Genomic DNA, 17,552 nt, shown 5'->3' on the forward strand with positions numbered 1-17,552 from the left:
ACGGTCCATTGAATTTATCGATACCGATTCAGGTGACTGTGGTGGTGGGATAGCCATCGTGATTCATGTGAAAGGGATGTTTATCGGAATGTCGGTATCGTTTAGTGGAAAAAAGGAATGAAGATTTAGGGTTTCAACCAATTTGCCCTTTCCTTTTATGTCACAAGAGAGGGTCCACAGTAAGTAGTAACCCTTAGGGCCCAAGTATTCCATGATGACCCAACTCAGTGACATGACAATCGATTTGACTCAGAGCTGACTCACTTGCTTACGTGTATTGTGACTTGTATGAGTAACCTTTTAAAACAAGTAAATGGACAAATTCAGCTCGTAAATTAAAAATTCGTTCACCTAAAATGCAAAAGAAAAAACAATAGTTACCTTTTAAACCATAACATATAACATGGTTGGGCTACAATAAGATTTACTTATTTTTTTTTAATTACACAATACAAAAATAATTAGGTTACTCAGTTCCCATTGTTAAATCACAAATCTAGTAAAATAACACTTATTAATTTATTTATTTATTTTTTGGCATATTGCATTTTCCTACTCTCGAGTCTCGAGTCTTGAGGAGCGTTTTTGCGGTTGGAGTGTAGGAGTCTTGAGTCTGGATTGTCTTTCTATATGTGTTTCTATATGTGAGTCTTGAGTCTGGATTGCAGACTTCGGACTGAATTTGGACTGCGCCGAGGAACACAGAGCCCTCCAAACTCCACGCAAAAGGGGAAGATCCAAATTCAGACAAGAATATATAAGATCCATCTAAGTTCAAATCTTCGGTGTAGTTCAGTAAACAGATGACTGGTATGATGAGCGGAGAAAATCGATTCAGCGAAGAAGGAAAAGATGCATCAGATGTAATGGAGAAGGCAACAGAAGCGGCAAATGATCTGTACACGATACGAGACACTTACTTCCCTTCAGACCCTAATGAAAAAATTTCCAAATTGCAAACGCAATCTCAAATCGCTCTCAATCTCCTCGATTCCGTTCCTCCTGGTACGCTTCCCTCGAAACCCTACGATTTTCAGCTTTCACGGTTGTAATTGTCTTTCTATATGTGTGGCTTTAGTGTACGGTCATTGTTTAATTGGCATACTATGATTTCTCGTAGCAGAAGGTTAATCGAATAAAAGCTAGGTTAAGTGTTAATTGCCGATTAGAGTGGTAGAAAAAACGCATTAGAATGCTGGGTTAGATTAATCTGGATGAATAGAATCATATGATGTAACTTTAATGGTGCTAATGGGGATTGATGATGAAACTATGTGAGGTTTTATTATGATTATGATTTATGATGTGCAGAACAAAGGAAATTGCCTACACAACGTGCAACATATGAATACTTGAGAGGGAAAATTTTAGATGTGCTCCCTGAATACTCAAAAAAAGCAGAAGATCATCTCTCTAAAGCTGTAAGTCAACTGATCATATCTTTTAATCATATAAAAATACATAAGTTCAATTAAATCTCTCATTCTTTAATCAACTATTTGACTTTACAGGTTAAACTGAATCCATCTCTTGGAGATGCTTGGTTGTGTTTAGGAAATTGCATTTGGAAAAAAGGAGATTTACCTGCAACAAGAAACTGTTTTACCCTTGCTCTAAGCAAGGTTGATTATCACTTCACTTGTATATATTTTTATAAATTCTTACTAATATTCACTTAATTAACTTCCAACATTTTTCATTTTAATGGTAATATAGGGTCCAAACAAAAGGATACTTAGCCAATTATCAATGCTTGAAAGACGAATGGCTCAAGGCAAGAAACATTTCTTGTTTTTCTATTGTGGTTGTTGCTTATGTTATATATATATATATATATATATATATATATATATATATATATATATATTTTAATCCTATCTTTTTTTATAAATCTTTAGGTGCTGATAATCAAGAGGAAATTGTTGCTGAAAGCATAAAACACGCAAAGGAAGCTATTGCTTTAGATGTGAAGGATGGGAATTCATGGTGTAAGTTTATTGCATAATTTATCATCAAGACATAAGAATTTATGTGTATTGACGATTTTACCTTTCTGTTCTTCCGACAGACAACCTCGGTAATGCTTGTTTGACGTGTTTCTTTGTGACGGGGGCATGGGATCACAGCAAATTACATCAGTCTTTAAAAGCATACCAAAATGCTGTATGTTGGAAATCTATATTGTATATTGTAGATTTGACTTGAAAAAGTCAACTTTTATCTAATATTCTTCCTTTCATGATGTAACAGGAGAAAGATGAAAGCATGAAGTCAAACCCAGACTTATATTTCAATTCTGCTACTGTGAATACATATCTGGAAAATTACGAAAGGGCCCTCAGTGGATTTGAAGCAGCTGCATCAAAAGATCCTTGTCTTAATGCCACTGAGGAAGTTCAAAAAATGGTCAATCTTTTTGACAAGATAGACACTTTGTTGAAGGCAAGTTTCTCTCTTTTGTTATTACCCTTTTCTTTTTAAAATCCAAGAAAATTGTATCTAAAATATTCAGATAAATAAAAGTAGAAATCAAGATTTGTTTTCTTGGATAAAAAAGCTCGAGTCTTTGATGTAAACTAATTGTTTTCCAGGGACAAATTAAGGCCAAAAGACTTGCTTCTTTGACATCATCTCTTGCTGAAGTTGAATGTAAGAGACCCAATTTTGTCATTTCCCATAAAAACTTATCTTTTATGTGATATTTGTGTTTTAACTTTGAAAAATTTTCTTTGTGGTGTTCAGTGAACCCATCTCACAAGAGGGCCACAATTGATAATTTGTTGGAGGGTCTTAACAAGACAATTGCAGTTGTGGGAAAAGTGATTTTCTTCATTAAGCATGATAATATTACTCCCTTGTAAGTCAAATCTTGTTTCTTTTTCACTTAATCTTGAACTTAATTGGTTAAGCCAAAAAAAAACTTGGCTTAATGGGTTAAGACATTAACCATTCAATATCGTGAAATTTGTCTTTTGGAATGTAAGGGTAAAACGGTCATTTAGTCTCATTTAGACGGTTTATTTGATCTATAAAAGAAACAAACCTTTATGTATACATCACTTTAATCATCCTTTTGACTTGATATTATAAGGAATGAGTTTACAAGAAAAGAAAAGGAGGTTTTCCCATTAAGTCCTTACCTTTTTACAAATTTGCCCTCATTTATGAATTCTTGCAGGTATTATCTAGTGTGTGATTCAAACCAACTATGTTTTGTTCTTACAGTATATGGGATAAAGAAAGATGCTGTAAGTGTCATAAAAATCTTTTGTTTTTTATACATCTTTAAGCCAAAAGTTATGAATTTTCAGGAGAATCTTGATCCATATGACCAAAAAGTTGTGTTTTTTTTTTCTTTCTTGAACAGATAAAAGAAGGGGACCAGGTAACTCTATTGGATCCTTATTTCCACAACAATGATTTTTCATGGAATGAAAAGGTTTGTTAAGCATATTGTCATGAAGTTTTGAAGCATTACACTCATTTTTATGATCATAATTTATTAATTCTTTTGAAAAATCCTGCAAAAAAATTACAGAGATATGAGTTTAGATCAGTACGTGTGGACTTTTTGGAGCAAGTGCATGTGAACGGAAAACCTGTCCCACCTCAATATTCTGTTCGCTCATCAATTTACGCACAACATAAACATTGAAGACTGCATAGAATTCTTTTTTTCAAAGTTTTTGGAGTAAAGACTTGTTTGATTTGATGATTATTGTGTATAGACGATTGTTGTGGTGATGTTTTATGGCTTGAGATGAAATGATCTATGTTTTGGCTTTGTTAAAGAAATGATAAAAATAAAAATGATGGTTAATTACCCTTCATGATGTTACTTTGATGATTGGTAAAGAGTTGTAAATTAACTATTGCAATTGTTAAAATACAAAGGGTGTTGGTGATTTTAATATCATTGGACATTTACTCGGTATAATTGGAACACGAATCCAATAACATGAGTGCTAATGAGGGTTTAAATTATGATCTAATACAAGTTAAGAGGTGTGGAGTAGACATTTGTATATAAGGCGAGTTGGGCCGTGCCTTTGCTTGGCATCAATGTTGTCTGTCTAGTCGGTTCTTGTCTAGTCGGTTCTTCCAGGACAACCAAAAGCTTTAACTGCATGATGATTATTTTTCAGAAACTGTTTTAACCTAGAAAATGTTATTTTCATCAATCTTAATCCATATTTTGCTAATTTTGGATGCTCTAAAAGAATACAAACATTTCATATACTCTCCAATAACATTGCTTTCTTTTTATGCATGAATTGAAAGTGCATTTAATGGATTATTCCACGATTAAATTTTGAATTGATTGTGCATGCGTTGCACAGATTAAAAATATGTTGTTAAAGTATTGAAAAATATAGTTTTTACACTAAGATTATTTATAAAATTTCAACTACATTGACATTAAATAATTTTTTACTTATTTGACAATTTTTTATAGTTCTTGCAGTCACTTTAATCCAACTTTAACGATGATTTTGACCACAATAATGACATGATCCACAAAAACATAAAACATCAAAGTTATAGATAAATTTGTTTTTTTTCCTCAACAACTAGAATAACACCAATATGAGAATCGAATAGTCAGATATGATCAAAACACACTCATGTGAAGTAATTATGTCTAACAACATCATTTTTTTTGTAGTCCAACTTTAATTCTAATTTTGACTATAATAATGACGTAACTGGCAAAAACTCAAAACACGAAAGTTGTAGATACATTTGTCTTCTTTCCACGGCAACTAGAATCACGTCAAATATGAGCATCGAGTAGTCGGATATGATCAAAATATTGAAGTGAAGTAATTCTCTTAAAGAACATAATTTTTAATGTAGTCGAACTTCAACTCCCATTTCGATTATAATAATTAGAGATTTGGCAAAAACATGAAACATGAAAGTTGTAAATAAATTTGTCTTCCTTCCACAAAAACTTAAATCAAGTCAATCAGAGCATCGAGTAGTCGGATATGATTAAAACACTAAAGTGTAGTAATTTTGTCCAACATCATTTTGCTCATTCTCTAAGCTAGATCTAATATACGCATGCAAATTATATATAACTCTTATAATATAAAATTATTGTCATGATTATAAAAGTAATGTAAGTAAAAAAGTTATTAAATTGTAATGACTAATTACTTGAAAGTTAAAGAATCATACAAGTGTCAAATGAATGTGGTGTAATAATGAGATATATTGAATAATATTGATTTGGATGACCTCAATTATAATATAATATAGATATAGATTAATCATGAAAAGTGAACTCATACGATTCATCAAATATCCAATAACTTGTTGATTACCAAACTGATCTTTTTTTTGATAAAATTTTAATGACTTGTAATGGTAACTAAATGTTCGTTATGTACACAATTGGTTATTGAACAATTTTATGTACATCATTATATACAACTAAAATTTTCTAACCGGTTAAAGGTTAAAAGGTATTGGTTTTACCGGCTATAACATGTTAAACAAATAAGTCTACAGGGATAATACTGAAAATGGTAAATGGCTTCTAGAGGTAAGTAAATGTATTTGGTCGATTAACTTTTTATGTACACAATTTATCATTAAAGTTGTCACATTTATTCAAAAGGCACAAGGATTTTGTAGCGGTCAACATATGTGCTTATTGAATACCCAATATCCATAAATTGTTTATAATCAACACTCGTTTTCAAGACTTCCAAACCATCTATCAATGACTCGCTAATAATAAACAAAATTGCATATTTTATAGTTTATTACTCTAGACAGGAGATGAACTCATTAAACCCCAATACAATTGAAATTTGCATTCCTAACCAATGTCATCACACCATTGTAGTATACGAGAAGTTCATGAACAAAAACCCCTTTGTGGTTTACATCGACCGTTACTAACATACATGGAGATAAAAAGGATGACATTGCCTTTGAGAATTCACGAATTCGAGCTGAATCATTCCTTTGGTTTCATCAATAGACGTGAATCATTTGCAATGCTTTATAGCCCTAATTTACCACATTTGAAACATTCGATGATTAAATAACATTTTAAATTGGTTTACTTTGCCAAGTAATTCCATGTAATATCCACATAGATGTATTCGTTTCCAACTCATTTATATTATTGGTGCAATGGGCTATTGTTGATGAAAATGTGGTGTTTTTAACATCTTTGATAATTTTTATGGAGTATATAAATAACAATTATTTATCTTTAGAAGACATAAACATATTTATTGGCAACTTGGAGATGTTATTGATTTAACAGACTATTATCAGTGATTATAGTGTTTAAGATATACGCCAATCTAAATGGTAAATTATTAAAAAAAGTTAAAGTCGCCAATAGTATACGTAAAGAAGAGTTATTACTTTTGTAAGTCATTAACTAAATCATTAACTCAAATGCAAATATAATGTAAAGTAAATAAAAATAAACAATTTAAATCATCATACATATTGCTTTTTTGTAAAGTATTTATTAAAAGGGATAATGACTTAAAAGGGTAATATATTTTTCGATTTGTACACATTTGGTCACCGAGTTTTTTTTCCGTCCACATTTACCCCTTCAACTTGTTAAACTGTACACATTCAGTCCTTATGACCGGTTACTCCAGGTTAGCCGGGAAAAATGACTTAATAGGGTAATATATTTTTCATTTTGTACACATTTAGTCCTTAATATTTTGTACACATTTAGTTCTTAATATTTTTTGTTTCAAAATAAGTCATTTTTGTTTTTGTACTCATTCAATACTTATGAATGATTTCTTTAGGTTTTTCTCACAACATCTTATGTGTGACAATCATTGATGAGGTGTTTGGGGCTGTTGATGTTTGTGTCCATCGCGATCTCGATTGCTTGGTTGCGTAGATCTTGTGGTTTGGCTTAGGTCTTGTGTTCTGAACGCCGTAACGATATCATAGTTTAACGATCTTTATATCCACATGTTTGTTTTTTGAGTCTACTATAACTTTCGTTAAGATTACTCCTGTTAAAATGTAATATATTTTTACTTATGATTTTATAAAAAAAAAGCATCCATACATGTATTCATAAAAAACGTATGGATATAAAGATCGTAAATAAAAATATATTACTTTTTAACGGGAGTAATTTAAACCAAAGTTGTAGTAGACTAGAATACGAACGCATGGATATAAAGATCGTTAAAACCCGAGATCGTATGAAGAAGTTATGACGTTCAGAACACATGACCTAAGCAACCAAATAGTTGAGATCGCGATGGACATAAGCATCAACAGCCCCAAACACCTTATTAATGATTGTCCCAAGATGTCGTGAGAAAAACCTAAAGAAATCATTCATAAATATTAAATAACTACAAAAACAAAAATGATTTATTTTGTAACAAAAAAATATTAAAGACTAAATGTGTACAAAAATATTAAGGCCCTGTTTGTTTACCTCTTAATTGAAAAATTAAGAGGAGGGCTCTTAATTTTTAAGATATTGGGTGTTTGGTAGCATATGAAAAAAAGGCTCTTAATTTTTAAGTAGGCTCTTAAAAATTTAGATTTGACGGCGTATCTGAATTAAATGAAAGACATTTATGCCCTACATACCAAACAAGGAGCCGCTTCTTTTTTTTCTACTCATCGAGACAGTAGCTGTGACAACCGTCAATTTTTAGCCAAGTCAAAGTCAACTAAAGTCAACAAGTCAAACCGGTCAACTCATCTAACCCTTGTACGTTAGGGTTTCCATTATATATCTTATTGAACAACTCGCAATCTTAATACAAAGTATCACTTGGAATTTTCACGTGTTCGGAAACTCTAAACCCTAATCAGGGCAAGTGATGAAACTACTCAATAAAACCTTATTCCTTAACCCTCGGGGGCATATAACAATCATAACAAGACTTAACGAGGTTTACAAACCTTGCGTTACGAAGCCAAACACTCAAAAAGGTCACAAAAGAAGTCTCTCCCAATCTCTTCCACTCTAACTCTCCCAAATCTCTCTTTGTATGAGAAATCTTTCCAAGAATGTAAAATCTCTCTCAAATCTCTATTTGTATGAGAAATCTTTCCAAGAATGTAAAATCTCTCCCAAATCTCTCTTTGTATGAGAAATCTCTCCAAGAATGTAAAATCTCTCCCAAATCTCTCTCTGTATGAGAAATCTCTCCAAGAATGTAAAATCTCTCCCAAATCTCTCTGTGTATGAGAAATCTCTCCAAGAATGTAAAATCTCTCCCAAATCTCTCTTTGTATGAGAAATCTCTCCAAGAATGTAAAATCTCTCCCAAAACTCTCTCTATATGAGAAATCTCTCCAAGAATGTGAAATCTCTCCCAAAACTCTCTCTGTATGAGAAATCTCTCCAAGAATGTCAAATCTCTCCCAAATCTCTCCAATAATATGAAATCTCTCCCAAATCTCTCTCTGTATGAGAAATCTCTCCAAGAATGTGAAATCTCTCCCAAATCTCTCTCTGTATGAGAAATCTCTCCAAGAATGCGAAATCTCTCCCAAATCTCTCCCAGTATGTGAAATCTCTCCAAGTATGTCAAATCTCTCCCAAATCTCTCCCAAATCTCTCTCAAAACCTCTTTTGATCTTTTTGTAATCATTTGGGGCATCCCGACACTTGACTTGGTGAAAAACCATGCGAAACGGGAAGATACCTTGGAAAATAGCCTCTTAGGGCCGGAGTCCCTCTATAGGGATCAAACCCTCCTTGAACCGGAGTCTCCTGGAGGAGCCGCAGCCACCTAGCCGCAGCCAGCAAGCCGCAGCCGGCGAGCCGCAGCCAGCGAGCCGCAGCCCTCCTGCTCGGCCCGCAGCCCCCTTTCCTCTTCGAATCCGCATCCGCGACCAGGCCTTCACTTCGGATCCAAGGCAGTTAAGGCCGGAGTCACCCTCCTGACTTCGGATTTTGCGATTTTCACCCGGTTTTCGACCCCGACTCCGTTTTAAGCCCGTTTTTAATTATTTTGACGAGGGATTTTCACCCAAACTTATATTTTGATATATAAGGCCCCATATATTCATAAATTCAGCATATTTTTAAGGAAAACATTATTTAAGAATAAAATCTATTAAGTAAGATCTTGTGGTGGAGTGTTGACTTTGCCTTAGTGTATGACACAAGCAACCACCCACACCCACTCCATGACCAGCCCACACCCCTCCCCACCATACCTGGTCATTGAAGAGTACTTTCCCCACCATTTGACCAACCATACTCTTGGTCAAGGCTGAAATCTATCCTCTCTCCTAACACTTTCTCTCATTTCTCTCATTTTTCCTCCAAAGAACAAATACTTTTCTCTCACTTATCTCTCTCTCAAATCGAGATTCAAGGGCTGATCATCAAGTTTTCCTTCACTTTTAGTAAGTATATTCATCCTCCATATAATTATTTCACTTCCTTCTACACAAATCATAGATATCTTACACAAATATCGTCATATTTGTTGTTAGATCTTCGAATCTTCAAGCATCTCCCAAGTGTTCTTGAGTTGAACACTTCTTTTCCCCATCATCCATCTACTGAAATCACTCAAGGTGAGTTCATACCCCTATCTTTTCATGTTTTTCTTAAGTTTTAAGGGGGGGAATACAAGTTAAAACACCAAGAACACAACTAAACTCATTTAACAACCTTCATCAAAAAAGTTTAACTCCATTCACGGACTGTTTTGGACAACTTAAACATTTTAGTTTTCAAAACTGTATTAGGTGCGCATAGTTCAGGTTCATACCTTTAAAATGACTACTTGCACACCTCCATACGATTTTTCTACGATTTATGGTGATTGTTACAAAACTGCCTATCACTTCAGAAACGAATTCGGACCAGTCTGTGAATGTGAACATTTTAACACAAGTTAAAGACTTCCAAAAATCATAACAAAAATTATGAATAAACTAGACACATTTTGTGAACTCTCAGAATTTACGGATTCAGTTTTCGACTTCGTATGATTTTTCTATGATTTTTCTAAAACGGTGTAGGAAGGTAAAAATCTAGATAACAGTTTATAACTTTCATCACACTTTGTAACTTGTTGAGCAAAGTGTTAATCTTTGAGGATTTCATATTTTACATGTGTTTCTTGTTGTGGTATATTTATATAACAGGAAATACTCACTAAATTGTAAGAATCCTCCATTATTACCATTAGTACCAAAATAAGGCATGATAACACATAGTTATCTTTTGCTATACATTCGACTTACATAGAAAAGGGTCCTTATACATCACAAACAAGCATGCTAGAACTATAATAGGTATAGTTTAGGTTCACAACCACTATCACTATTTGATAAACTATAATATTCATAATTCATGAGCACTATCACTACCACTATTTGGTGAATTATGATATGTATAGTTTATGTCCACTATCACTATTTGATAAACTATAATATTCATAATTCATGAGCACTATCACTACCACTATTTGGTGAATTATGATATGTATAGTTTATGTCCACTATCACTATTTGATAAACTATAATATGCATAATTCATGAGCACTATCACTACCACTATTTGGTGAATTATGATATGTATAGTTTATGTCCACTACCACTTCTTGATGAATTATGATAAGCATAGTCCCGGACTTTGGTTTTTAAGACTACATTCTATCTAGCATTGTTAGTTTTCAGCCATAATTACTATGTGTATATGCTAGAGTTATATAGAAATTAGTCATGATCGACTTAGAATTGGTGAGTCCGCTTTATTTCATGTTCCTTGTTTGGTTGTGGGCCTAGGGCAGACCCATTACATTCGACGGTCTATTTAACTTAAATTTTATATAACTTATATACACTTAGAGATTATAGAAGGAAACTACATGAAATTCTAGGATGCACTATTCATTAATATAGAAACTTACGATTCACTCTTTAAGGAAAATATCGGATTTTCTTTGGAAACACATCTCTATTAAGACTACATTACGTCTAGAATTGTTAGGCTCCAGCTAAAATTGCTAAGTGTATATGCTAGAGTTATATAAGAATCTAGTCACAATCGACTTAGAATTGGTGGGCCCGCCTCATCTCCTGTTCCTTGTTTGGTTGTGGACCTAGGGCAGACCCATTATATTCAACGATTTATTTAACTTAAATTTTATATAACGTATATACACTAGGCGATTGTAGGAGGAATCTATGAGTCCCTCTAGGGTTCATTATCGCATAACTTAGAAGCATTCATTTCACTTAATAAAGAAAATATTGGATTTTCTGGAAACGTAATTTGCCGCTTTTTCAAGGAAAATGGTTTCTTTCTCCAACAAAACTCTTATGAACTCACCAACTTAATTGTTGACACTTTTCAAAACTACTTGTATTCTCAGGAAATCAGTGAAACAGGAAAACATCAGCACTTTAAGGATGAGACGTTAAATCGTCAAACAATTTATTTTGTCATCATAATGTAATTGATTTTGAAACATGTAAACATATACTATGGTGTAACCTTTTCAATTATATTTATGATGGTTGTATTTACTTTGAGCACTATTATACTCGTTGTTGTGATACTTTACATGAAGTCCTCCACCCCCGGACGTTTCCGCCATCCTTGGTTTGGGGGTGTGACAGTAGCCCATTTCTCCTCCCTCTCCGATCTTAAAACAATCCATCTGCCTCTCTCCGATCTGCAACAATGTCGCCGCCTCCACCAGCTGCGCCATCCCGCCTCCACAAGCTACGCCGGTGATGGTTGCAGCGACGTCACCTTCACCAAACCAGCGCCCCTCTTACTCTTCAGTCCGTGTGCGAGGTTCTTCCCTTCACCAGGTTCTCCGACGACGTCGCCTGCAACGACGCCGTCACACCCCAACGTCACCGCCGCCTCCTCGAACGATGCTGCCGCCTCCGTCTCCGACGTTCCAGGTGAGTTTCTTCCTTCTTTCCCCCGGAACTCAATTTTTTTCCTGTTTTTATAGAAAACTTGTTTTTTTTTCTGAATTCATGTGTGGTTTGTAATCTGATGTTGAATTCGTGATTTTCTTTTGTTTTTTTTTTCTGAGTTTGGTTTCAAACTATTGAAATGGTGAAATCAGCAATCTAATTATAAAGGTTTGAAATCTAATATTAACAGTTGTTGTTGCTGATGATAAGAGAGCTGAATTTGTTTTTTCTTGAATGTTTTGCTTCTAACAGATTTGTATTGGGTTTTAAGTGTTGATGTATGTATAAATTTTGATAAAGCTGTTATTGGGAGCTTCGATTTCAGTCTCTTAAAATGTTTAATGTGGGTGATTCTTGAAAATTTGATCTGTTTGAAAATCTGATGCTGAAATTTTAATACTTGAAACAATTATGAACTTGGATTCTGAAATTTTTGTTAAGAACTTTGATTATTAACTTGTATACCTGTTGCTAATTGGCAATTTCTTGCTTAAATGGATGATTTCTATTGATTAATTTTTTGTGGATAAAAGAGTGATAAATTTTATGGTTGTTTCTTAAGTGTGCAGGAGATAGAAAGTCTTTAGTTCACTAGTTGCAACATGGATTGAAAGAAGTATTTTTATGTGGCTATTGTATGATGTTTATGTTTCCATGGATTGAAAGAAGTGAATTGAATTTGGAAGAATTTATGTTTAATTTGGTTATACAATATGTTACAATGGATTGAAAGAAGTGAATTTGAAAGAATTTATGTTTAATTTGGTTATATTGTATGATCACTTGATTTATGCTAGAAATTGATTAGGTTATTTTATAAACAAACACTTGAATTCAATAAAAAATAAAACAGAATGGTAAAATGGTCATTTTTATAATTCAGCACAACAATTCAGATATACCAACCAAACAACATGTTAAACATTCAGCTCTTAAAATTTCAGACCGTCTTAGAAATTCAGATCTCTTAAAAATTCAGATCCTGCCAAACAGCCCCTAAGGACTAAATGTGTACAAAGTGAGAAATATATTACCCTATTAAGTCATTTTTATCGGCTAACCTGGAGTAGCCGGTCATAAGGACTGAATGTGTACAGTTTAACAAGTTGAAGAGGTAAATGTGGACGAAAAAAAAACTCAGTGATCAAATGTGTACAAGCCGAATAATATATTGCCCTTTTAAGTCATTATCCCTTATTAAAATTGTCTATAATCCTTATGTCCAAAAATCCAAAATTTCCGTATTAGGTTATATATATATAAAAGTACAATTTCTGCCGAGACTTCTTTCCAGCCTTTTGCTTTGTAAGCATCATTTCAAGATATTCATAAATTGATTGATGTGTAAAAAACAAAATTGATTGAAGAGGAATTTGATCAAATATATATAAAACATTATGTGTCAAATTGAATATTTTTTTACTTTTATTTTATTGCTTATTTCTTTATCTTAGTAAATAATTTATGTGACCCAAAACCTAAGGTTTGAATATTCTACTAATAATCAATCGAATTTTAATAAAAGAATCGACCGATTTTTTTTTAATCTCAATGAGTTTCACAAATACTATTTAATTATATTTAATTATGAATTAAATAAAACTCGTAATAGTTTATTTTGAAGTATTTCAAAACAATACATCTAAAAACTAAAATATAAATTAATTAGTTATAAATAAATGTATAATCATATCATATCATTATCATAGTATATTATAAAATATACATTTTTTCTATATTATCATATATTTGAAACCTTCAAACTTTTTAATTTCCACTTTAATATAACTAATACATTAATTTAAAATATATTATTGAATACAAAATATTATCTTGTTATTGATAGATCTTTAAAATGATTATTATATACAACTATTTGTTACTTTAAATATTATTTAAATCCAAAGCTTAAATCAAAATATAAAATAAACTTAAAAAATAAATTAAAATACTATTTTTCAAAATAGTTAAAAAGGAATAAATGTTATAAATATAGAATAACAAGTCAAGTTAAATACAAAGTTTCAAAAAACTATTTTTGATTATAATTCAATTTCTCCAAATAAGCCGGTTTTAATTAATTATTAGGAAAAAAATTACATTGCATTAATTTGCAAACAATATTTCATATATCAATCAACCATCACGATCGAAATTGAAAAAAAGAACCAATAGATAAGTAATTTCTAAATTAATTAATCATAACGTTAAGTTGTAATACTAATTTAAAACTTGTGTTTAGTTTTATTTAAATGCTAAGTATGAGTAGATGTTATTGAATGATATTGTTCTGATGAATATATTTTATAATATGATTCTAAATAATTCTAAATTTTCATAATATAAAAATTATTATTTTATAGTTAACGTCTTATTTTTTTTTTAAACATGTATATATAAAAAATTTAAATTTACAGTTTTATGATATTTACCTAGTAAGAATTTACATCTGGATCCCTGTGAAATGATAGATTTGCATTTGTGTCCTAGTATAATACTAATACATTTGCATCTGAATCGCTCTAAAAGTAATGCCTCTTACTTACCACGCATTTCTCGTAAAATAGAGGTTGGTGGTGGGGGTTGGTGGGAGAAGCTCACATAAATCCAGTCAAGTTGAAGCTAGTTAGGTACAATTCGTAATCCGACATTCAAATTCGCTTCAATTAATTCTCCGTTTTCGATCCAGGTATTCATCAGCACCTCTTTCAGTAAACTCGTGTACGTAATTCGTTGTATGTTGATTCTAATTCTCCAAATCCATTACAAATGAGGAACTATCATTGACAGCTTTTTTTGAATTTCGGTAAGCCTAACAAATGGATTAGAATTAGATCATATAGATTTATTAAAAATTTGAAGTATATTTGTGGTGTCGGTCTCTTTAGGATGCATGTTCCCCGATAACATTCATAACAATGTTAAATGGTAAATACTTATCGATACTTGATAGGAAGGGTTTTCTGATAGGTGATGATAATGCCAGATGTGTTTATGGAACATTGAAGGAGAAGTATTTGATAATTCACGCCTACTCCTTTCAGCACTTTTAAGTTTTAACTTTCGATGCCAATAGTTTTAATTTTTCACTAAACTTTTCAAAATTGATTTGGATTGTAAATTTGTGAGAAAGAATAGCCAACTACATATCTTTCTTTGTGACAAGTGCTTGAAATAGAGTAATAAATGCGTTAAATCTACATCAAGATCCACATCCATTGTGAATTCGGAAGCTTGAAAGGTATTAGGTCTACTAACAAACTAAAAATGCAGCCTTTTTATAAAGTGGTGTGAGTAAATCATAATTGTAGTTGATATTCGATATGGGGAAATTTCATAGGGATGCTATAATTATAACTTATGAATTAGTTTGAAATTGAAAGTAGAAATAGGAAAATGATTACCGATTTAATAATTTTCTTTTGCAGCCAAGCAGATTGGAAGGGGTAATTCCGTAATTGTGTCCAGTGAAGAATATAAGGCTGTTGTTCATATCAAAGAAGATCTCAACTTTCTGGATTTTGGATCACAGAAAGAATGGAGGCCACAGTTTCAAAGAGCTTACAATTAACAACATGGACTAGTTCAGATTATACAGTTCCAAAACTGAACAATTCCAAGAGGTTATATACAAGATTTGAGAAAAATAAAAGAGTTAATAATCTGCTAAATTGCAATCATTTGGCAACTATAAAACCAGCAATTGGGCATAGAACAGCAGGGTTAAAGGCTTCATGTACTTCTCAAAATTTTCCAGGTAATGTTTGAGGGTATATTAGGAATTTCATAGTCAAAGAAAGAAATGCAAGACACATTATTTATTTATATTAACATTCTTTTCTATATTTGATTTCTTATTGTAGCTTCACTACTTAAATCAGAAACTTTTATTGCTGAGGAGGATCTGTTATTAAAGGTATATTATGTTACACAATGTGCATATTATAGACTTTATAATTACAAAAATTCATTTATTTATTGTTGTTTGAATTGCAGAAAAAGTCTGAGGAGATCAAACCATGTCTGAGTGGAAGGTGTATTTATCTTGTTGGTCAGTTCTAATAACATTTTCCATCTTTAAATATTTCATTTTTCTTTTATTATTTATTACTATCTTATTCATATATATTGTTATTATATGTATTGCAGGAATGATGGGATCTGGAAAAACAACAATCGGGCAGATATTATCTGAAGTTCTTGATTATTCTTTTTTTGACAGGTTTGTGACATATTTTAATCCATTTCTATTCAATCAAATAACCAAATTGGATAAAAAAAAATTCATGTGTTTAGATGCCTGCAGTGACAAATTAATCGAGCAAGCTGCTGGTGGAACTGCAGTTGCAGACATCTTTAAGTTACATGGCGAAGGGTATTTTAGAGATAACGAGGTTAGTTTTATCGTTTACACATGAAATTACATTTTTACCCCTTCTTTCCTTCAATGGTATTGTACTTTTTTTAGACTGAGGTATTGCATAAGCTGTCATTGATGCATCGGCTTGTTATTTCAACTGGTGGAGGTGCTGTTGTTCGGCCTATTAATTGGTATGATTTAATGTTTTTTATTTTTTATATATTTTATATTTTAAGGGGTTAATTTGAGTTAAAAAAAATGACAGGAAATACATGCACAAGGGTATAAGTGTCTTTATAGATGTACCCTTGGATGCATTAGCACAAAGATTAACTGCTATAGGTACTGCTTCTCGCCCGCTTTTGCATCATGGATCTGGTGATGCTTACACACAAGTAAACATCTTTTTTATTTTTTTTCATATTGAAAATTTATATGATATGATTATATATTAAATTGACAATTTTCTTTTTTTTATTTCTTGATATGTGTAGACTTTCATGCGACTATCGAAACTTTGGGAAGAAAGAAGTGGAGCTTACACTAATGCCAGTGTGAGGGTATCTTTGGAACGTATGTATATAATTTTCTTTTTTCTAAATTTATAAAAATTATAAATTATTGATTTTGTTACGTATTTTTATAATGGTGTTTAGGTATTGCAGACAAGTTGGGAGTTGGAGATGTATGCAGTGTTAATCCAACTCAAATTGCAATTGAGGTGTTTATATATATAAATTTTTAATTTTATGTTTTGAAAAATGTTTTTAGATATTTAATTTGTTATGGATTATGACAGGCATTGGTGCAAATTGAGGACTACTTGAAGGAATAGAGAGATGATTTTGGGTTGTAAGTTGTGCAATTAGCCTACAAAATATGGTGGGAAATAGAGTTTAGGGTTCACTTAGGATTTGGGGGATGTGTTGTGTTTTATACTGTTTGTGGGTAAAGTTGGAATTTTTTAATAAATTATTTTCGTTGTTGTATCATTTGTTTGGGTCTTCAAGAAATAAAGTCCAGATTTCTTTGCGTTTACTTCATCTAATATTGGTTCATTTGAGTTGCTTATTTTTGTTTCATTAAATTTTGTCCGAATAAAGTGATATCAAGATAAATAATGTTTAAAAAACTAAGAAGATGACACTACACTTGAGGAAATGGAGAAAAGATAAAGATAGATGAATGCAAATTTATAGAAAGTTATGAGTTAAGGGGTAAGTTACAATAGCAAGAATGCATTGGATTTTTTTCATCGACATCTATG

The 17,552-nt window shown here is 32.0% G+C and overlaps 2 protein-coding genes across 4 annotated transcripts; both read left to right on the forward strand.

Moving 5' to 3' along the window:
• Window positions 1–556: 556 nt before the first annotated feature.
• On the forward strand, window positions 557–3,830 carry LOC145166452 (uncharacterized). Its single transcript, XM_079085431.1, has 12 exons — window positions 557–1,005; window positions 1,312–1,421; window positions 1,512–1,622; window positions 1,717–1,774; window positions 1,899–1,988; window positions 2,069–2,163; window positions 2,251–2,442; window positions 2,592–2,649; window positions 2,743–2,857; window positions 3,179–3,248; window positions 3,368–3,439; window positions 3,539–3,830. The coding sequence occupies exons 1-12, from the start codon at window positions 804–806 to the stop codon at window positions 3,653–3,655; spliced, it is 1,290 nt and encodes a 429-aa protein (XP_078941557.1). The 5' UTR covers window positions 557–803; the 3' UTR covers window positions 3,656–3,830.
• A 10,627-nt stretch (window positions 3,831–14,457) lies between these two features.
• LOC145166453 (shikimate kinase, chloroplastic-like) lies at window positions 14,458–17,328 on the forward strand. 3 transcript variants are annotated; one of them, XM_079085432.1, is made up of 11 exons: window positions 14,458–14,614; window positions 15,354–15,682; window positions 15,789–15,841; window positions 15,922–15,976; window positions 16,075–16,147; window positions 16,232–16,319; window positions 16,394–16,476; window positions 16,551–16,680; window positions 16,780–16,858; window positions 16,942–17,006; window positions 17,085–17,328. In XM_079085432.1, the coding sequence occupies exons 2-11, from the start codon at window positions 15,463–15,465 to the stop codon at window positions 17,118–17,120; spliced, it is 882 nt and encodes a 293-aa protein (XP_078941558.1). In that variant the 5' UTR covers window positions 14,458–14,614; window positions 15,354–15,462; the 3' UTR covers window positions 17,121–17,328. The 3 variants fall into 3 exon arrangements, with proteins under 3 accessions (XP_078941558.1, XP_078941560.1, XP_078941559.1); XM_079085434.1 differs by having other exon boundaries at window positions 16,951–17,006; XM_079085433.1 differs by having other exon boundaries at window positions 14,459–14,555.
• Window positions 17,329–17,552: the final 224 nt, after the last annotated feature.

The sequence above is a fragment of the Lactuca virosa genome, chromosome 3 (genome assembly GCF_052849685.1).
Source record: "Lactuca virosa cultivar CGN04683 chromosome 3, Lactuca_virosa_CGN04683_v6, whole genome shotgun sequence".
Classification (NCBI taxonomy): Eukaryota; Viridiplantae; Streptophyta; class Magnoliopsida; order Asterales; family Asteraceae; genus Lactuca; species Lactuca virosa.

Coding starts and splice junctions, on each gene's coding strand:
- LOC145166452 (XM_079085431.1), top strand. CDS start 804: ATGACTGGTATGATGAGCGGAGAAAATCGATTCAGCGAAGAAGGAAAA. Junction 2,858..3,178: donor CATGATAATATTACTCCCTT/GTAAGTCAAATC, acceptor GAATTCTTGCAG/GTATTATCTAGTGTGTGATT. Junction 3,249..3,367: donor ATGGGATAAAGAAAGATGCT/GTAAGTGTCATA, acceptor TTTCTTGAACAG/ATAAAAGAAGGGGACCAGGT.
- LOC145166453 (XM_079085432.1), top strand. CDS start 15,463: ATGGAGGCCACAGTTTCAAAGAGCTTACAATTAACAACATGGACTAGT. Junction 15,683..15,788: donor TACTTCTCAAAATTTTCCAG/GTAATGTTTGAG, acceptor TTCTTATTGTAG/CTTCACTACTTAAATCAGAA. Junction 16,148..16,231: donor GATTATTCTTTTTTTGACAG/GTTTGTGACATA, acceptor AGATGCCTGCAG/TGACAAATTAATCGAGCAAG.